This window comes from Malania oleifera, chromosome 8 (assembly GCF_029873635.1).
Source record: "Malania oleifera isolate guangnan ecotype guangnan chromosome 8, ASM2987363v1, whole genome shotgun sequence".
In the NCBI taxonomy this organism is placed as follows: Eukaryota; Viridiplantae; Streptophyta; class Magnoliopsida; order Santalales; family Ximeniaceae; genus Malania; species Malania oleifera.
This window is the reverse complement of record NC_080424.1, coordinates 14,395,193-14,417,972: the sequence shown is the minus strand read 5'-3', so window position 1 is coordinate 14,417,972 and position 22,780 is coordinate 14,395,193. Positions and strand designations below refer to the sequence as shown.

The following is a 22,780-nucleotide window of genomic DNA, read 5'->3' as shown; positions in this document are numbered from 1 at the left end:
TACTAGATGAGTGCATAGTAAAGCAACCCTAAATAAACAATAGGTTGCTACTGAAGCATGGTTAAACATCACTATATGCCTTGAGCTAATGAACTGAGGAAAATACTATTGAGAGAGTGTCATATCACCATGCAGGCAAGCCACCCACGATGAATCCAGACTTTTGCATTTTCGAAGTGAATGTATTAGTAGCCACACTTCTGTGATGAGGTGATTAAGTATAACCAAACTTGTCTTTCCTACTAACAAGACAAGGTTCAGTGGAAGAAGATTGTAAGGTTGTTGGATCCGTAGGGCTACAAATGAGCCGAGCTGCTTGTTAGTCGCTCAATGCTCCACTCTATAATATCTTACTCAAACTCATTTATTAAGTTAAACGAGCCAAGCTCGAGTTGGTTCATACTTTTCTTGTTAAGCTCGCGAGTTGGTTTATTTAATAGCTCGCCAGCCAACTCGTTTAACAATCGCGATCCAGCTTGTTTATCAGTTTGTGTAGTAGCTCATAAACTAACTCAATATTGAGCTTGTGAATTAGCTTAATGTTAGGCTCATGAACAAACTCAATATCGATCACATTAAATACATGATTTTATTTTATTTTTACTTTAAAATATATTTTTCTCAAATTATATATATTATTTATCAATTAATTTAATCATTTAGTTGCTTGGTTCATTTAATAGTTTGAAACAAGTTTCAATCGAACCAAGTTTGAGCTCAAGCTTGGCTCGTTTATACGTGAAATGAGCTTTAATCGAGTGAAGCTTGAGCCGAGCTTGATTTACATATGTGCTAAATGAGCGGGGCTGAAAAAGAAAATTTTAAACTCAAGTCCTCGAACTCACTTATAAATGAAAAAGCCAAGCTTAAGCTCCCTAGTGCTCGGCTCAACTCATTTGCAAATTTACTTTCAAGTATTAATGAGATCATGGGAGAATGTCTCACTTGACTTCATCACCAATTTGCCAAAAGTTGGGGACACATGACTTATACTTATGGTTATAGATAGGGTTTCAAGGTATGGTACTTCCATATCGGCATCGAAGTACTATTTGGAAGAGGAGATAGAACATTTGTTTTATAAGCATATTGTTAAGTATTGGGACGTCCCCCAAGATATCGTCAATGACCATGACGCAAGATTCACAAGAAACTGACGAAACTGTTCAAAATCCTTGGTTAATAGCTTGAAATTTCTTCCAGTAACCACCCTTAGACAAATGGACAAATAAAGAGATTTAATAGGATACTAAAGGGGTACTTGTTCCATTTTGTCACTGGAAACTAAAACAATTGGGTCCAACTACTTGACGCAGCTTAATTAGGCTTCAATGCCTAAAAGAGCTGGACAACCAACAAGAGTCCTTTTGAGCTTACAAAACACCAACAACTGCAATTACTTCAAATAGTGATAGCCTATATAGAGGAAAAATTCTAAGAACATATATCTTCACCAAATAATAAGGACAACGTCCATAGATCACCTAAGATTTTTCTCAAAAAAAAAAAACCTCTAATAGGATAAACATTTGGGAAGATCAAGGGAGAAGATCATTTCAATTCAACATGGATGACTAGCTTGGTGCTTGTTAAGCTTTATTTAAAATATATCATCATTACAAGATTGATCATGTGGGAGGCTACTTCAGTTATTGATTACGCGCTTAAATTGCGTAATTAGGTGCTTTAATTCATGCATTGCAAATAATATTTTGTATTTAAATGCCTAATTACTCTCAATATTCTAACATTGTATTCTATTTATAAAATTTGGGTTTTATTGAGTAATGTATGAAATTTTGGTGTTTTTTATTGCAGAGCAACTGTTGGAAGCTAAAAAAAACCGACAGTACTTTGCAATCTGTGCGTAACTCTCTCATCCAACCTTTGATTCAGATGATTCAAGATGCCGTAGAAAGATAAGAAAACAATCTACAATTTTTGTGTTTTGTGTTTTGCAAAATACTGGCAGCATCAAGGCCGAAATCAGACGTGAATTTAGCATATGCCGTTTTATAGATTTTTTTGACAATTCTTCGTAATCTTGGCGTAACTTTCTCATACAAGCTCCGATCGAGATGATTCAAAATTCTGGGAAAAGCTAAAAAAGTGCTCTGCATCTTTTGTGTTTTAAGTTTTGAGAGTTACTAGCTGTAAGAGGGTCGAAAGTGAGCTTGAAAGAGGAGGTCAGTTCATGTACCTTTGAAAAAAAAAAGAAAATCAAAAAATCAAAAAATGAGATGTGACCCAGCCATGCAGCCGAGTCATCTCATAAGGGCAGTGTAAGCTGGGTACATACAAAGGAAAGACAAAAGAATGGAAAGAAAAAAAGAAAGGAAAGAAAAACAAAGAAAGAAAGGACAAAAAGGAAAGGAATTGGAAAAGTCAAAGGAGGTTTCCTTGTGTGCAAGAAGAGATTTGGGGAGAGCAGCATGGGAGAGCAGCATGCAGTAGGGCTGGAAAGAAGGGAGAGGCCGAACCATAGAAAAGAGAAGAAAAGATTTTTCTTGGTGAAAGACATAAGAGAGGCCGCACCATAGGAAAGAAAAAAAAGGATTTTCTTGGGGAGAAACATAAGGGAGGCCAAACCACAAAGGGTTTCTTGGAAAAATTATTTTTTGGGGAGCTTTCTGGTGGTTTTCTTTTGGTGGTGCTGCGGAGATACACACACAGCCAGCAAAGGAGAGTTGGAAGCGCGCAAAAATACTATCTTTTCAGAATCGGAAGGCGGCGAACAACGGCGGTGTTCGTGACGCGCGACGGCGGTGCGGCGAGTGTTGATCTTTCCCGTACGCTCCAGATTGAAGAAAATATGGTGAAATCTGTTATGTTGGATTTTATTTTCGGAATGAACTAAATTTTTTGAATTCTAGGAAAACGATGTAGCCAGTTTCGAACTATGCTTGCTCTTTGATGCTAATTAATGTTTGTTTGAGTTATTCTGTGCCTAATGCTTTTAATTAACTGGCCATTAATTAAATGATTTTAGTCTTGTGATTTGCTACCGAAAGGGGGGATTATAGGATAGATCTTGGATAATTCAGCGTAGGTAAATATAGAGATCGAAAGACTTGTATGAACCTACGTAGCATAAAAAATCGAGGGTCTTACTGCGTTCTTGCGTTATTAATTTGCATACTCTTATCTTAAATAATAAACAAGAATAGGTTCTGATTGACTATCGAAAGAGGCTTTTGAAAAAATTGGCGATTTGCTAACAAACAGAGAAAACGAAGTTAAATTAGCTAAATGAGTAAAGCATAGTGAGAAACTAGGTGAAATCGGTTTCCTAGAAGTTTTCACCATCATCAATTTGACACGCGGTATCCAGTTTTAAATTCTCCTGAATAGTTTATTTAAAGTAGCTTTGTTTAAATTTTGCAGTCTAAAATTGTTAATTTTTCTAAATAAAATCAAGGTTAGTAAAATTTCGGTACTTGGTAAAATTAAGACATCAATCCCTGAGGACGATACTCTACACATCATTATATTATAAAACTACGATACTATGCACTTGCAGTTTGCACCGATCAAGTTTTTGGCGCCATTGCCGGGGATTGAGTTTTTCTTATTTTTGCCAATATCGATACAAAGTAATCTTGGTTTTAATTTAGAATTTTATTTTTATATTTTTATTTATTTATTTTCTTTATTTTATTTTATTTTATTATTTTTTTTTTTTTTGTATTTCTGGTGTGTTTTTTTTTTTATGTTGGATGCGCAGTGCTAGAATACGTGCCATTATTCCTTTTGATCCAGAGATTGAAAGAACGCTTAGAGCACTAAGGAAAAAGAGGGTATTAGCCATGGAGAATGGACAAGATAATGCGCAGCCCCGCGCCTTGAAGGATTATGTGCGACCAGTTGTGAATGACAATTATTCGGGTATCAGACGCCAGCCCATTAATGCCAACAATTTTGAGCTCAAACCCGCATTAATCAACATGGTGCAGCAGGCCAAATTCAGTGGATCGCCACTTGATGATCCCAATATCCATCTGGCGATGTTTTTGGAGATTTGTGATACTGTGAAGATCAATGGTGTTACTGAAGACACCATTAAACTGAGATTATTCCCTTTCTCTTTGAGGGACAAAGTAAGAGGTTGGCTACAGTCGCTACAACCTGGGAGTATTACTAGTTGGTAGGACATGGCAGAAAAATTTCTAGCTAAATTCTTTCCACCTGTAAAAACAGCTCAACTCAGGAGTGAGATTGGTCAATTCAAGCAGCATGATTTTGAATCACTTTATGAAGCATGGGAAAGGTATAAAGATTTGATTCGACGCTGCCCACAACATGGATTGCCAGATTGGTTGCAAATTCAAATGTTTTATAATGGATTAAATGGGCAAACGCGAACTTTAGTTGATGCTGCATCTGGGGGAACTTTGATGTCAAAGACACCTGAGGGTGCTAGTGCTCTTTTGGAAGAAATGGCCTCAAATAACTATCAATGGCCAACTGAAAGAACTATGGCTAAGAAAGTTGCTAGAATTCATGAATTGGAGCCGTTTGCTGCACTTTCAGCTCAAGTTGCTTCTTTGTCTCATCAGATTTCATCTTTGACAACCCAAAGGATACCACAAGGTGCAGAATATGTGGCAGCTACAAGTAGGACAGATTCGAGTATTGGAGCGAGTCAAGAGCAGGTTCAATACATCAATAATCGGAACTACAATTATCGTGGTGATCCTTTGCCACAATATTACCATTTAGGGCTTCGAAATCATGATAATTTGTCTTATGGAAATACAAGGAATGTGCTGCAACCTCCTGCAGGGTTTGAAAGTCATCAAGGTGAGAAGAAGATGTCACTTGAGGATGCCATGATATCTTTTGTTGAGGAGACAAAAGCAAGGTTTAAAAAGACAGATGCACGGCTAGACAACATTGAGACTCATTGCAACAATATGGGAGCCACTATGAAGAACCTTGAAATACAAATTGGGCAACTGGCCACGACTATAAATACCCAACAGAGAGGAACTTTTCCTAGCAACACAGAAGTGAATCCTAAGGAACAATGCAATGTCATCACACTTAGGAGTGGAAGAGAAATTGATAAATCACCAGCAAAGGAAACCATGTCCACACCTACACCTAAAAAGAATGGCCGAAGCAAGAATAAAGGGGAAGAAGAGGAGATTGTGGATGATACACCAAGAGAGACGGACATGCTTCCATCAATTTCATTTCCTGACAATCCTCCTATTCTCTCTACTCCACTTCCTTATCCTCAACGTTTTCAAAAACAAAAACTAGATAAGCAATTTTCTAAGTTTTTGGATATTTTTAAGAAAATTCACATAAATATTCCTCTTACAGATGCCTTGGAACAAATGCCAAACTATGTCAAATTCCTGAAGGACATCATTTCAAAGAAAAGAAGGTTGGAGGAGTTCGAAACAGTGAAGCTTACCGAGGAGTGTAGTGCTATTCTTCAAAAGAAATTGCCTCAAAAATTAAAAGATCCAGGGAGCTTTACTTTGCCTTGCACTATTGGAAATTTATTTTTTGATAAAGTTTTATGTGATCTTGGTGCTAGTATTAATCTTATGCCACTTTCTATTTGCAGGAAATTAGGACTTGGAGAGATGAAACAAACAACCATTTCGTTGCAACTAGCAGACCGATCCATCAAGTATCCACGTGGAATTATAGAAGATGTATTGGTAAAAGTGGATAAATTTATTTTTCCTGCTGATTTTGTGGTGTTAGATATGGAGGAAGACCAAGAAGTCCCGTTAATTCTTGGCCGACCATTCTTGGCCACTGGAAGGGCTTTAATTGATGTTCAAAAGGGTGAGTTAACATTGAGAGTGGATAAGGAAGAGGTTATGTTCAACATCTACCAAGACATGAGATTCCTAGAAGATCCAAGCACTTGCTTTTGGGTAGATGTCATTCAGCAAGGTGTAGAAAAAGTCTTTCAAAAAGATGTACAAGTTGATCACCTAGAACGATCCTTGCAGCAGATTACAACACAGCAGCGTGTGGGGAGGCTAGAACCTATGGTAGCAAGGACGGACTCTGTAATCTCTAAAGGAAAGATGCAACAACCTATATCTCTAGATTTGAAAGAATTCCTTGAGCATCTTCGCTATGCATTCTCGGGTGATGCGTATGAAAATGCACAAATCTACAAAGAGCAGACGAAGAAGTGGAATGAAAAACAGATTCTTAGGTGTGAGTTTGCTCCAAGACAACAGGTTCTACTCTTCAACTCACGATTAAAACTCTTCCCAGGGAATATATTAAGAGTTAATGGTCAGAGATTGAAGCACTATTATGGTGAACAAATGGAGAGGAACCGTGCATTTATTCCTTTTGGTGATCCTGGTTGATGAAGATTGAAACGTCTGGCTGGAGACGTTAAAACAAGCGCTTATGGGAGGCAACCCAAAGAGTTTTTCTTTTGTTTATTTCCTTTATCTTTATCATTTATTTATTTATCTATGCACTTTTGAATAATTTAGATTTTCGATGCAGGTTTATTTGGCATGAGTACAGAGCTGAAAATTAAACTCCTCGATGGATTCACCAATAAGTCAGGGAAGTTTCTTTCTTTTCTTCAATCTTTCTCATTTTTGAATAAAATTGAAAAAAAAATGTGTGAATATGGATGATTAGGCCATGCGTGACACTACTTATGCCCTTCATATACTTGCATATAACCTAGAAGTACACATTGGGTCATTTATGTGTAGTTTTTATTTATATGGCTAAACTAGGAATCATAACACATTGAAAGTTGATTGGTAGTGCAATTGTGTTAATCTGGCTATATAAACTCTTGTATCTACATGGTATCTCTTGAGGCTAAAAAAAAAAGAAAAATACACGTTCACGTGACTTGTAACACTTAGGGTTCCTTGTAAACACTGAGAGAGCGCCCGTGGAGACTTTGACACCTTGTGAGATACTGTTGAGCCATTTATCGCTCTTTTGAGTTTTGACGTCAACTCAGAGTTCATGAAACTCAACTTTCCCTATTTTTTTTCTGGATACTCTTTGTACACTAGTCTTGGTTTTTGAATTGCTAGCCTAGAGGTGACATCTAGTGGGGAGATAAAAACTTAGGTCTTGTAGCCTACTCAAGATGTGAAGGCCGAACCACCCCTAGAAATAGACTTATTTCATGGACTCTTGTTCAAGCTTAATGCACATGGGTGGTATGAAAACAATAAAAGAAGTGTTATGATTGTCCTAATTGACCATGAAAAGAAAGAAATTGAAAAATGAGCAGAAGAAAGAAAGAGAAATAGAAATACCCTACAAGAGGTGAAAGATTAATACCTGCTCCACACAACTACAACAAAAGCCAAGGACAAGACGCATGTTATCCACTTTGGAAGACTCTTCACCCGCCTAATGCCTCAGATGTATTCACGCCTAGTTTGTGAATAAGTTGATCTAGGGTGGTCTCGGTTGGACATGGCGAGTAGGTGAGAAGATGCTAGGGTGAAGGACCTGACACCTCCTAAATAGGCTTGATCCTTTTCAGACTAGTCCACTCCATACATTTAGCGTTTGTTCCTTGCAGTATGTGGGATGTTTGATCATGATACTCCTCCTCACATACAATGAGTGAACCCATCCTTTTTGAGTGTTTTTGAGAGTATACCAGTTAGGCCGAGTCAAAGCGACAGTTCTTTAAGTGTCCACGGAAATCCTGGATGTAACGAGTCACACACATTACACATGCTTCAAGATTTCACCTATTTATACTTGAATTTATATGGCTACATTAACTCTGAATTGTGCTCGCTAGTTAATTTTACGTGAGTTTACTGTTCTTAATGGCTATATAATGATGAGATTTGCATGAATGACTTACTTCGGAGTTGCGTGAATTGGGTTGATCATGTGGGAGGCTACTTCAGTTATAAAGGACAAACCCCATTTTGGCAAAGGTCTGAAGGCCTCTCAAAAGGTTGATCCGATCCTCCATATTGGATAAAGGTGCATCTTGGTTTCATTTCAACTGAATCAAGTCTATGATTCAACTAGAGCACCACTAAAGACATTGGAACACAACTATTGAAAAATTAAAGATATTCTTACTAACAAAGAATTCACAACATCAAGGGAGAAGAGAAATAAGTCTTCATGAAGTTGAGGGGTCTTGGAGATGAAGAAATATATTGGATATCATCGGAAGACATCGACTAATTCATGGGAAAAGTTGAAGAGTGCTTAGTGTCAAAGTCTACAAGGACGTCGATCACATAAGTGAGAATGTCATAAGCCAAGCTTGTTCAGGGTTTATACTTTCCTATGACTATCTTGTTTGGCGAGCATGGGATGAGTAATCATCAAGTAAATAGTAAAGTAAGTTCTATTCTTTTAGTAGGATAATGACTTAGTAAAAAATGAGAGTATGACTCCTTGGTCATTTTGATATTTCCTAATGCTAGAGATAGAATAGTGTAGAAAGTTGTTTGAGGGAGGATAAATGTTCATTAAACATTATAAAGCTCACCATCTATCGTAATCGTGTTTAGTTTATTTTCCTCCCACATTAAACACATCATTAAACACATGTTTCGTATGAAGGTGTGAAAAATGAATTTTATTTGCTTTGCAATTTACCATGTGACTCTTTCTTATTGCTTGCACTTCATTTGTATTTGATGGTTGTGAATTTGTTCATGTGGTGAAAGTGCATTATTCTTTAGGCTGACTAGTTCAATTAGTGTGCATAACTAGTGTTGCATATCCCTTTACAAGATGAGAGGTGTTTGGCATATGACAGTTTGGCATGAATATTTTTAGTATCTATACTACTATAAAGGCGATTCACCCATCTAGTGTTGTCTTTCTAAAACCCAAAATAAACATCATGCCAAATATTTTTTTTATTTGCTAAAAAATGAACACTGAAGGATATAAATGTAAAAGAATACATTGCAATTTGCATTTAACTATTCCTAAAAAATTGGAAAATAGTTTTCCTCTCCCTTTAACCTCTTCATACAGTTTCCAAAATGTCCTTTTACACTATTTAATTCTTTGTTATTTTTTAAAGACTTCAAATTTTTTTTTTAAAAAAAAATAGAGAACAATGGAGCACGCACATAGTGCGTGCCCATAGCTGGTTATTATTTAACTTCATCAACATACATGAATAGTAACGCACTCTACTTGGGCTAGTTAATATAGCCTCAAGAGTGAAAGAAGATAGGATGATGAGATACAAAGCGAAAATACAAAGCTTGGGTACTTGCATTTTGCTCATAGTCACATTTTGGTGTGAGAAATATATAATATGATATGATATGACATGAATAATCTAGTAAAAATTTCAACTTATTTTTATCGCATGTCTCTTTATTGGATGTGAAGTGTTTGACCCATCACAGTTTGACATTAATATTTTTTAGTATTATTGTTTAACATCATCAACACACATGAGTAGTACTGCACTCTATTCGGACTAGCTAATGAAGTCTAAATGGCGAAATAAGATGGAATGATGTGATACAAAGCAAATTTATGTCCTTGGGTGCTTCCATTTCGTAGTCATATTTTATTATAAGAAATATATAATATGATATGATATGACATGAATAATCCAATAAAAAATTTAATTTATTTTTTTCAATATTACAGCGCTGAAAATAGAAAATAAAGAGTTTGTTTACTTGTACAAGACATTTTTTCTTTTTTTTATTCCTAGATTTCAAAATAATTATAAAACAAGACAACTTCAAAAATTATCCAAATCATTATTTTTTTGTCATGAATTTTGAGGCTAGGGTACGAATTTATGTTCATTTAGATGATATTCAATACATAATACACATAAATTAAATTTCAAGATTCCAATTCCTTACTCTAAAACACAAGTAGGAAGTTAGAACTGTAAAAACTAATACACATAAATTAAAGTCCCGATTCAAGTTCCTTAGTCTAATACACAGAGTAAGAAGTTAGAAACGAAAAAAATAATAAAAATATGTTATCCAGTTTTTCTATAACAATTTTGAAACAAGGTATCATTTTCATAATTATTTGAAAAATTAGAAATAAAAAGTGAACTATTCCCCCAAACAAATCGTGACAAAATTGCTATTATTGTACATTTATGCCATACAAATGCTGTAAAATTTAAAAATTTAGCTTTTTTTAAAAAAGAAATTAAAACTATTTTCTTCAATTAAATAACCTCAATAATTCATACAACACTATATATTAAAATTTAGTACGTACATACACATTTTTTCATTTTTTTTTTCTTGAAATTCTTAATATATGACTTCTTTTAATGAAAATATTAATATGTCTGTTGAAGATTAAACTTGAACAGTGGGACAGTGGCAGCAAAATTTGACGGCAGCTGCTTCATCAATTGGCAGCCCACCTCTTTTAAAATTGGGCAAGATTTGGCTACCAACCTTACCAACCAGCCCACAATTTTTTATTTTAATCTTCACTTCTTCTACTATAAATAGATGTGTGTGTGTATAATGTATAATATGGTGTAGAGAAGGTGAATAACCAGTGAGCGAGAGTGATTTTAATTCTTCTCTATAATTCAGTTTGAAATAAATTGATAGTGTTTATTGTGCAATTGATTCACTGAGTTTCAGTCACAACCAGTGACTGAGTGTCCCCTCCACCCATCAATGTTTACTTTAATATCCAAATTGTGATATGCTAATAAAAGTATTTGTATTTGATATTTTTTTACACAATAATCAACTAATGTGTTTTTCTTTTTTTTCAAATAATTATTATTAGATGGGTACTTTGAAGTTTATAATTTTATTCTAAAATTTATCTTTTAAACTTAGGTTATTATGTATTTAAGTGATGCTTCGAAGTTCCAACTCACAACAATTTTAAAATACACTAAAGGAATTTATAAAAGACGTAAGATGCAGTCAAATAATCAGATATACTAGGTTCGGGTTTAGTAGAAGATGACCCGTTTAATAAATAGGTTAGGCAAATTTGAGTTGGATATCCACCGAATGACCCATTTAATTTGGTATATATATATATATATATATATATATATATATATATATATATATATTACATTACAAATATTAATTAAAGAGATGTACTATTTTTTATATTTTATGTTTTTTTGTTAAGATATTAATAAATAAAATAAAAAGTGTTTTTTTTTAAAAAAAAATGTTACCTTATACAAATATTTTTAAAAAATTAAAAAAGTAAATAAATTATATTTTTTAACAAATTCTTATGGAGTACCCATTTATTAAACAAGTGTGTTTGAATTTATGTTAGTCATTCATTAGTAAACTAGTTAATTCAAACTTAAACCCATTTAGCCCATACCCATTTACAATCCGTCAGAACTTGACCCGCTAACCCATCTTGCCACCCCTATATGTAATGACAAAAGAATGATTAGGGGTGGCAAAATGGATCGAAATCCGATGGGTGACTCATGATTCGTCCATTTATATTAGGTTTGAATTTAATACAAACTGACCTATTTATAAACAAGTCAAATGGACCCGATTCATTTATTAAACAGGTTAGACGGATTTGGATAAGATCACCCCACAAATAACCCGTTTTGCCACCCATATACAGAAGCCTTTATATATATATATATATACTTTGCTCTCCATTCATTTGTGTTGGCAGGTGGCAATGTCGTCAGTATTTCACCCACCCAGTTGTGCAGAAACTATATATGTAAAACCAATATTTTGAGTTGCAGCTGGGCGCAACACTAGTAGTGATGGGACGCAATTAAAGCTGGCTTTGCCTTGGACATTACTGCCAATGCAATCACTCAAATGGGGCACAAGCAACTGCACATAGGGGTGAGCATAATTCGGGAAAAATCGAATTAATCGATCGAAATTGGTTGGTTCGATTCGGTTAAAAAAACTAGTTCGGTCGGTTCGGTTATAAATTCCAATATTTCGAGGAATCGGGTTTCAGTTCAGTGAATAGAAAACATTAGTTCGGTTAACCGATTAACTGAATTAAAAATTAATTAAATTTTAAATTTAAATTAGAAAAATTCATGTTACCTTCTATATTTCCATTCCCTCTCGGCTCTCACTCTCCGTCTCACTCGAAGTGCTCTCAGAAACTCAGAAGTCAGAAGGCCGCCTCTCTCTCGCTCGCCCAAGCTCAATCCACCACAATTCGCACCACCATCTTCACGCGACGTTATCGCCAGCGACCATTGCCATCGTCGTCGCTGGCCATCGTTACCAGCACACAAGCTCCCTCTCATTCTCATTTTTATTCTCTCACAGTCTCGCGCACAGAGCAGTTCACTGAGAACCACCCCGACTCGGTGGCTCCTCCTCACTGGCATCAAGCTCACCCGAGCCCAATCGTCACCCTAACCAACCACCTTTCCTCCACATCAATCTCCACTTCTTAGTTCTCCGGTTCTCCCTCTTCGCGAATCGCCTCTTCCTGGCTTCGCCTGAGCCCCTCTTCCAGTCTTCCCAGTTCGTGCCCGTCCCGATCCCGAATCCCTCTTCGATCGGCTCTTCCCTCGCGTGGGCATGGCGATGGATCTACACTCGGTGACTCGGGACTTCAAAGCTTCAACCTTCCCCCACCTTTCCTTGTTTCAGACAGATACACATACACATACACCAGTCCAATACACCTTTCCCCCTTCCATTCCTCGTTTCACGGTTAAAATCGGTTAACCAAATTACCCGAAAATAAATTCAGTCGGGTTCGGTTCGGTGAGACCAAACGGTTCGGTCGGTTCGGTTAATATGATTCTTTAACCGAAATTTTCGGTTAATTTGGTTAATTAACCGAATTTAACCAAACCTTGCTCACCCCTAACTGCACCCTCTTACTTGGTTCATGATAAAAAAAAAAAATCAATAAGCTACCATGCATTAATTATTCTCCAGTCTGCAGCCGCCCCTCGTTCTTCATTTCTTTCTCTCTCACACGCTCTCTTCCTTTCTCACTGTCTCGTCACTCTATTTCCCATCCCTCACTCTCCATTCTTCACTCTCACGCACGGCCATGAGGACCTAGCCGCCGCCGCCATTGCACCGCCACCTCCAGTCACGGCCATCCTTGCTCGACGACGCCACCTTGCGAACCCTCCCCTTCGTATGGTCTCTGACACTGCCCAAGCATCTACCCTAACCCCTCTTCTTTTCCAAGTCCCGTCAAAAAATTTTTGTTTTAAAAAGTTACCCTTTTATTTCTCTTTACGTCGTGAAGGTTACCCGTCTTTTCTCTTTTACTCTCTCTCTCTCTCACGTGACTACATGTGCGCCACTGCCTAGCTGGCTAGCTGGCTAGCTCTCTCAAAAGGGCGTTCTGGGTAACTTGCAAAATAATAAGGTTTACATATATGATATGTACTCGCACAACACACTTCTAATTTATTTCATTTTTTCAACCAAATAGAGTTTTTTTCCATAAGGCTCAAACATTGTCAACCTAAACATAATTTTGTTCCATTTTGTTCAAATTTATCTTCTTTTAGAAATAGTTTTTTTCTTAATTTTAAAGGAAAAGAAATATTTTAATCTAGAAAATAATTTTCAGCCTTCGAATTGATACACCAAATCAGAGGTTAAAACCTTGACTCTTGAGAGAGTTGTGTCACCAGGATTGTAAAAATCATTCGTAAGGCTAAAAAAATTTAATACAGATCATTTCCTTAATGCAATTCAAAATCTAAATAAGACATATTGGAATTAATTATCCCAATTTAATATTCTAATTTTTTTTATCAAATAATTGCTCTAAATTTTCTTACAACTAACATACTAATTATATATACTAAGATATTGGACGACCACCACACAATTGAAACCGCTAAAAATTTCTTAAGATATATGTTCATATTATTTTTTCTTTGTGGTATGTCCTTATTTCTCATGCAAATTCTTCGACACATTAGTAGAATTTTGTGCAACAAAGTGTTGAAAGAGGAACGGAGAATAAGAGAATCACCTCAATATTTGGAGAATGTGTCGAGGGAGAGTCGAGTCCAAGCTCAGGTCCATATTCAATCTATGATCCAATAGTTGTACAAAAAATAAGTAAAATAACATAATTTTATCAAATAATGATAAGGAGTCATAGTTTGGAAAAAAAAAAAAATTTGCAAGTGAATACAAAGTAAATACATTCTATGAATAGAAATTAATTGTAGTTATGGTGTTTAATTATTATATTTTTTTATTCCTTTTTTGTACTCAAATTAAAATATCCAATTGTATATTCATGGTTAAACTAGTAAATTAATTTTTTGGCGATTTTTTTTTCTATTTTTATTTTTTAAAAATTCAAACATGATTTTCCATTAAATTTATTTTTAATTCATATATACATATATAAGAATTTTTTTATTCTCCACTAAACATTATTATATATCTTAAGATTTAATTTGCAATAGTAGCCCTCCGGTACAAGATTACTTGGGTTTTTTAATAATTTCTGTATCAAATGAAAGCTAATAATAGAGACTTAAAAATAAAGGAAAATACAACAAACATGTCAACAAAAGTTGCTACTAATAAGTTCTTGCACTGCTTAATACGATGCAACTGTTCAATTTTTCTCCGCTTTAGCTGATTTTGGTATTTAAGTCTTGCATGATCTAAATACAATATTCTAATTTATTTTTTTCAAAGAGCTATTTGAAATTTTTTTTTAGTAAATATAATTAAAAAAATTAAATTTAAAGCTACAAGACATTAGACTATCACTATAATGGTTGAAAATAAGAAAATTCTCCTAATTTATAATCCCAGTTTAAATGTTTTCTCCTTCTATGTCTTTCTCTCTATCTCACCTACACAAATTTTTCAACACATTACTAAAATCGTAAAGAAAATGAAAATGAAGTAAAACAGGATAATTGCTCCCTCATCCAAAGCATGGAGAAAGCGTGGTGGAACAATGTCAATATGTAATCCAACCATTTTGAACAAAATAAGTAAACCAACATAATCATAACAAGCAGTGATAATTAAGAGAGCATTCATAGTTTGAAGAACAACGCAAGTAAATGCATATTAGAAGATATCATAGTAGTGCATAGAAAGTAATTATAATTAACCTATTTAATTATTAAACTTTTAATTCACTACTTTTGTTTCATGGAATATCCTATGGTATATAAAGGTTTAAAATTGTGAAAAATATGAAAACATTAATAGAAGTTGTGCAATATCGCCAAAAAAATCATAAAAATCTAAAGATATTAAGATAAGATAGTTAACCCCCCCCCCCCCCCCAACCCGACTCTAAATTATGGGTATGAGGAGTGTATACAAATAAAAGAAATTATAATACAATATAGAAATTAATTTTAATTAACTTGTTTGATTATTGTCTTTTTTAATTCTTTTTTTTTTTTTTTTTTGCTAAAAAATTATCATATGGTATATAAACGTATATAAAGGATAGTTTTTGTTAACCTTATTTTTTAAATTATCATATGGTATATAAACGTATATAAAGGATAGTTTTTGTTAACCTTATTTTTTATTCAAATCATTTTAAAAAAATACATTAGGAAATTGTGCACTTTAAGATTTAATCTTGTTTAATTTGTATGCATTAATATTTAATCATCACAAAAGTTGCATTTTGATATTAATGTGTTTTCACTAGTTTACTAATAAAAGTTGACAACTATAAATGAAATTAGCAATGCAAGTAAATGATTTATCATCCCTATTTATTTAATGCAGTGTGACCAAATTTTAAAAATACAACATGTAACATAAATAATTGTCTTTGCCCAAAAAACTAAGGTCTGAAATAAGTGTTTTCAAGTTTAGGCACTAGTAGTATGTATCCAAAATAGTGCCAATATAATTAACAAGAAATACTTTATAAGAAGGCATAAATAACACATGTAATTAAGAATTCGTATATTTCTGTGTATTTCTACGCGAGAGAGAGAGAAAGAGAGAGAGATACCTCATCCCGATAGGTTGTTATAACACCTGTAATTAAGAAGTGAGTAATTAAAAATTAACAATAGCAGCAATAGCAATAACAACAACAATTAAGTGAAGACCGCAGCAGTAACTTCACAAGAAACTTGTAAACCTCTTTGTTAGTCATAAATGAAATTAATCAGTATTTTACTAGGCTTCATTTGACATTTTACGCCTTTATTGGAATGCAAAAAATGTGATAAAGCATATCAATAGAGTCATATATTGGTCCATGGAAAATATAAAACCATGTTAAAAGATTAGAATTTTAGAAATATATATTATAGTTACAAACCAAAGGCAGCTCTTCAATGTTATGATATATTGAATCTTTCTCTTAGCCATAAAATTTTACAATGTCAAATTTTTAGATGTCCAAGTTATATGCATGCCTACACCAAACTAAATCTCCTAAGAATTTTGTATATTGCCTTATTACACAAATAGGATACTTCAAATTGAATAATCCTTAAGAGAGACACCTTAATGGATAGAGCTTAAATTTAACTTCATTGTTGAAGATTTAAGTTAATATTGACAAGTTAGAAGGGGATATAGAGAGGAAGATGCAAGTTACCTTTAAGATTACGACTAGCTTAAGGTATCAATATTAGACTTCATTTCTTGAGGTCATGCCACCACTAAATTAGCCTAAGGTAGTAATGTAAGGCTTCATTTATCTTAACTTTAAAATTTTTCAACATCAACTTGTTTGTTGTCAAAGTTGTATGCATGCCTACTCCAAAATTAAAATTCTTTTAAGTATTTTGTATATTTTGTATATTGCCTTGTTACATAACAAGTAGGTTACTTCAAATTAAATGATTCTTAAAAGAGAGGCCTCAATGGATAGAGCTTGAACTTAACTTCATTGTTGGAAATGTCAAGTTTGCATTGAGAGGGATAGGAATAGATATGGAGAGGGATGCGAGTTACCTCTTGTTGTGCGGAAGCACTATAGGCCACCGAATGAGTATAAAAAAAAATATTCATGTCTTAATAAGAAGTTGTAAAAATTTTTAAACTGTAATGAATACAAGATAATTAATTAAAAACAAAGTTCGTGATTTTATTACACATAGCCACAATTTAAAATGATATGAGACCAAAAACAAAAACTCCGTCCTCCCTCACTCCCCCCCCCCCCCCCAAAAAAAAAAACACAAAAAAAGCTTAAAAGTGAGTCCCAATAAAATACAATTAAATTTTTAATCCAGCAAATGCCAAATGCATATCCTTGCAAGCAAAATTAAAGCACAACTTGATCTTAAAATTGCCATAATAAGCCCAGAACCAATTTTTCAAGGGTAAAACTTATATCGTATCTCACAATAAGCACATATAATTCTTAGAATAAGCCTATCCCAAGAATTTCAATCACCAGTTTTATGATTAATTAATTGCAAACATGCATATGAACAATCATAAGTTTTATTAGGAAAAAAAATCATAACTTAAAATAGATTGAGTCATTTGATAATTATATAATTTATACTGTTCTTAAGACCAAAAAGATATGAGATTAACTAAGTGCTTAAAAGGAATGGCTAGCTTAAGGTAATAATGTGTTATGTTTTATTTTTTGAGCCATGTCACGACTGAATTAACATGTGGTAAAGTAAAAAGTTAAATAGTACAAATGCAATGGCAAAAGGTAAAAGGCACAATCATATCTTAAATTGAAAAACATTGGATTCACTCATGAGGTTAGCTGTGCAGGTCACTTTAATATATATAACACCAAACCAATTGTTTAGTACATCTTAATTAATACATTTTCAATAATTTCTTTAATTAATTACAAAATCCTCGAGGAAGTACTATTGAACTAAAAAGTTAAATCAAAGAGTTTATATATTCATTGAACATTACTTCCATATTTATTTTTCTTGTCAAAAAATTTCATATTTCATAAGTTTTAATATGATGGATGTAACTAAAACATATTTAAGAATTAGAGTCCTACTTTTTTTTTTGAAAAAAAAAAAATGAAAAGAATTAAGAACATACTCCGTAGTTCATCTCGAGTAACAGGAAGACTGTAGGATCTACGGTGAGTCCTGCATTTGGCAAAATAAAAAGTTATTAAAATAAAAATATTAAAAATAATTATTAAATAGAAAAAATACTTGCAAGATTCTAACTTTATGATCACTATGCTACAAAAAAAAAGGTTGAAAATAATAAATTCAATTAGCTTTTAGCAACCCTCAAGAATCATTTTCATTTTGAATAATTTAGAGTCCAAAAATATTCACATAATCAAATAATATTGCTTTTAGAGTGGGTATTATTTTGGATGATCTGAAATAATATTTCCTCGCAATACACCTGTAATTAAATAGGGTTGACATAGCTTTTGTGTTATCTTTTATTTCTATTTTGTTCATAACATTAAAAATTGTTCAAATTCCCTTTGAAAATGTTAGATTAAATTGATTATAGGATTCATTAATAACATCATAGTATGTTCAATTAAGACAAAGACAATTAGAGATTCATTAGGATTCTCATATTTGGAACTATAAAGCTCACATGGGCTTTCTTCATCTCATACACACACAATTATCAATGTTAGTTCACGTGATGAAACCAATTGGGTGCATTTTGCGCCAAATTTGTACTCGAAACTCAATATGGGCCCACCTTAGGCTAGTTTTTTTTAATTGGGAACGGTTGGGCTTTTTTTTTTTTTTTTTGTTTAAAAGGCCAATTTTGGGCCTTTACTTTTCAAAGTCAGCCCACTTCGACTGGAGGTAGCAATTAAGACCAACCCCAGCAGCCTCACACGACTGCTCCCATGGCAAACAAGGCATGCATGCCTTCTCCTATTTCCCATGAATCATTTTTCAAGGTGGTTGGTTCCGATGGCTAGCCACCTACTCCCATTTCCTATGAGCTGGTCTCCATGACCAGCTTGCCTTGAAGGGGATTGAGATTTGGAGGAGAGGGGGGAAGGGAATTGAAAATAGGGGAAAATGTTGGAAAAATTCAAAGAGAGAAATAGAGGTTGAAGAACTCGGAAAGGGGAAATTGGGCACACATAGGGTTAAAAAGAGAGAAATTAGGAGATTTTCTAGAATTCTTAATAAAAATTTATAGAAGAAGGAGAACTCAGAGAGAATAAATTGAAGAAGAGTAGCAGCGCAGATGTCCTAAGAGCATAATTCAGAAGCTTTGAAGGAGCTCATTGGGCAAAATTAGAAAAAAGAAGACCCAGAGTGATTGCAAATGGCCCATGGGCTTCGACGAGGATCTGTTTTTCCTTATGTTAATGGGCTCGCCCATCAAAATTATCAAATGCTTCTCTCCTCCTTCTGCAGACGCTCTCTCTCTCTCTCCTCCACTGTACTAAACTCCTCTTTAAAACCCTTCTTGAATCCATACATAATCAAAACTGAGAGGAAAATCCAAAAAAAAAAAAAAAAAACATGTCTGCATCCATAGCTCGATCTCGTCTCCTCTCCTTCGCCGCGAAGAACACTCGACGGCGCTTCTGCTCCAAGGAACCAATCGCATCTACATCGTCGCTCGTCACTGATCCTCCTCCACCTTCTTCACCTCCTCTTCCTCCTCCGGACGCCGCACCAAGCAAGTAGTGGAGCTTCCTAAAATACGCTATTATTGGTATTTTCGCCGGAGTTGCTGCTATTAAAGCACCCCTCCTGGAGTGAAACACTAAAGCACCACACAGGCTATTCTGGAGATCAACTATTGGTGCTTATTGCCGTATTATAATAAAAAAAAATGTGTTAGCTTGGTTTTGATCTATGAGAAACACTTACCCACTGCGTTGATCATGAACTGCGCGAGATCTTTGGATGAAGCGCTCCATATTCTGTAATGGCGATGAAGATGGCTGCAGGAGATGGCAACTGAGAGAGAGAGAGAGAGAACAGAGAGATCAGAGAGAGAGAGAGTGGAAGAATAAGGATGGACGGTTGAGGAAGAAAGAGCTGATCACAAGTGAACAATTATGTATCCAACCTTTCAATCGCAGGAAATACCATAGAACCAAAAGAAGAAGAAGAAGAAATGCAAAATCGCGAATATGAACAAATATAAAAAGCTTCAGAAAAGGACCCAGAACGCAAAAAGCAAAGACACCCGTGTGGGAAAAACTCTGGAAAAGGATAACAAAAGAATTCCAAGGCAAATTAACATTTCCATCTTTAAAAATGGAAATACTTGAGCAAATAAAAGCATTACTTATTATTGCAGAAACTTGGTGAACAAGAACACGATGGCCTACAACTCGTGGAATATTAATATCCAAAAAAATGTGGCTTCCTTTTTAAACTAAACCTCCTTGCGGAGTGGAAAAGTGAGAGGCTAAGGACTTTCACATAAGAAGGGAATATGCTCAACTAATTAAGTCATTTGCAGATCCAATTAATTAATGTGTTTGAAGAAGTATCATTTTTGTACAAGTGGGAGACCATATGGCTTGTTACTTTACATCTAACAAATTCGTTTGGGGGGCATGGACTTCGAGGCTCAGGTTTGAAATTGTATTCATTTGGACAAAACACAACACAAATTTATGTTGAAATTTGTTGAACTCTAAATCTTAAGGCTTAAGTTCGTGCTCCCAAACACGGATAATTGAAAACCCTCACCAGCTGAACAAGTTAGCACAATAAGTAAGGAGGAATGGAGACTAGCTTTTTTATGTCATTAAACAAATTAGTATAAACGTCGCCTTCTGATGTGAAAATCTTGTAAGTCTTAGTTGTCTAAAATGCCTCGTACAGTTGAACGGGAAAAAGAGAAGTAAAATATGGCATCAAAACACCGTCAAACTCAACCCAAAATACCTGTATCGAGGAAAGAGGTTTGTAAATATATGTGCATTAACATTCAAACCTGTACACGTATACAATTGACAATCAGACCTACGCGCACAGAGAGCAAGTGTAAAATTGTACTAAAGGGTACCAGGGGGTGCCACCCATGCAAAAGAAGGTGAACTACATACAGTCAAAAGTTTAAAAATTCAATTGAAGAGTTAACTTCAGGATTAATACTTCAGTCTTCTAGCAAATAAGAGTTTAAAAAAATTATCTTTCTGGCCTTTTATGTGTGTTTCCTGCTCTTTAAGGCATGCTTATATGCCTTAAGGCTCAGTCTTAAATTCCAAATCCTAAAAGACCAACACATTACAAACTATGACTCGCACATTGGCACAAAAGGCACAGCTTGTGCACCTTCATAGTTGAGGATTATGCATTTTGAGTGTCTAAATCTCAAGTTATAATTGGCTAGAAAATTTTAAATATATGTTTTTATGAAAGGAATGTCATGGTATAAGTAATCTTTAAAACACTTGAACATCAACCTTCCTAAAATAATTGAGTTGCATCTTCAATCTTGAAAATAATTTGAACTTTGTAATGTTATACTCTCTGTGTGTGTGTGTGGATGGCCGGGAAGCTCACCGCGGGGGGGGGGACAAGAGGACCATGGCCGTGAGCGAGGGAGGTGGTCTGGTGGTTGTCGTGAGGATGATGGCGATTTGACGCCGACTGCGGCGGTGGCTGGATCTGCTGGTCGTGCTCGCGGGATGTTGCAGCTGCTGGCGGTTCGGTGCGTGAGACCAGAGAAGGAGAGGCGAGGGTGGTCTGGGTTAGCATGAGGATGGTTGACGGCGGCTGCTGTTATGGCGAGGGGCGGTGGTGCGATGGGAGAACGAGAGAGGATGAGGGGGAGAACAGGGAGAGAATGAGAGTGAGGATGATGGAAGAGTGAAAAGATGGTGAGGGCTGCCAAGGTTCGGCGGTTGTGTGGTGCTGATGGTGGCTGGGTGAAAAGAATGGTTCGGCCGTGGAGGAGTGAGCTGAGAGAGAGAGTGAAATCCCGAGGAGATGGCTGGTGAAGTTGAGGAAGAGGATGGAGAGAGATGGTTCTCCCTGGAAACTGATGCGACTATGGCAATGGATCGGCTGGAGTTGCAGATAGGATCGAGTTCACAGGTACTTGCAGGCGGTTATGGTGAAAAGGAGCTGGTTGAGCGTGGAGACGGTGAGGGATCAGAGAGTGGGAATGGAAGACGGTGAAGTTCCGTGCAATTTTTGTCACATTTTATTTTAAAAAGATGGGGTAAATAATGATATATATATATTTAGCTAGGCAAATACCAATTTATTTACTATTTATCAATACAAAATTTACTAAATATATACCGTGATCCCAAGTTGGTGTAATTTTTGTTAAATTCACTCAATTTCAAATGTAAAATTAAAATGACTATAAACTTTCACAAAATAAGTAAAACCAAAAATAATAAGTTAGTGTTTTATCCATATATATTCGAACAAGTCCACAGGGTACAAAAAAATTCATTCTGCTAAATTTGATTCAACATTAAAAAGAAAACAGCAGTTAATTTTATACATGTATGACTCAGTCCATTAACTTTTACTTGGTATAAAAAATCTCACTAAATATTTAAAATTATTAATTTAAACCTCATAATTGAATTTGTGTGTAGTTATTAATAATTATTTTTTCAACAAATTAAAATTTTAAGATAACTATTTCTAAATTATGGGAAGAACCCAGAAAGGGTGTGCCATGAAAACGAAACGACATGGCTGTCATTGTAATTTTGGAGGAGAGGAGAAAGACTGTAAGTAATAGCGAAAGCACGAGAAATTCAGAAAAAACAAAATATTTTTTTATTTAACTGCGGGAATGGGGAGATGAGGGTACCGTTGCTTTATCTATCATTCTTTTTGAACTTGCTTACTTTATGAACTTTTATTCCAAGGCTGGAGTAAATGGAAGGAAAGAAAGGCCGGGGCAGGTTACAACATCCTATCCCTAGGCCCTATAGAATT

At 34.9% G+C, this 22,780-nt stretch overlaps 1 protein-coding gene and 1 non-coding gene across 2 annotated transcripts in view; both read right to left on the bottom strand.

The window, feature by feature from the left end:
* LOC131161865 (sugar transport protein 6-like) overlaps positions 1 to 21,932 on the bottom strand; it is an 86,608-nt gene extending 64,676 nt beyond the window's left edge. The window contains exons 1-5 of the mRNA XM_058117857.1: positions 21,380 to 21,932; positions 19,727 to 19,816; positions 17,952 to 18,001; positions 15,922 to 15,947; positions 13,942 to 14,001 (exon numbers count right to left, since the gene is read on the bottom strand). Of these exons, the coding sequence (XP_057973840.1) occupies positions 13,942 to 14,001; positions 15,922 to 15,947; positions 17,952 to 18,001; positions 19,727 to 19,816; positions 21,380 to 21,405 (252 nt within the window). The 5' untranslated portion in view covers positions 21,406 to 21,932. The remainder of the gene's footprint in view (positions 1 to 13,941; positions 14,002 to 15,921; positions 15,948 to 17,951; positions 18,002 to 19,726; positions 19,817 to 21,379) is intronic.
* Positions 4,200 to 4,306, bottom strand: LOC131163271 (small nucleolar RNA R71). The gene has a single exon (XR_009139042.1). It is a non-coding gene; the product is annotated as a small nucleolar RNA R71 (small nucleolar RNA).
* Positions 21,933 to 22,780: the final 848 nt, after the last annotated feature.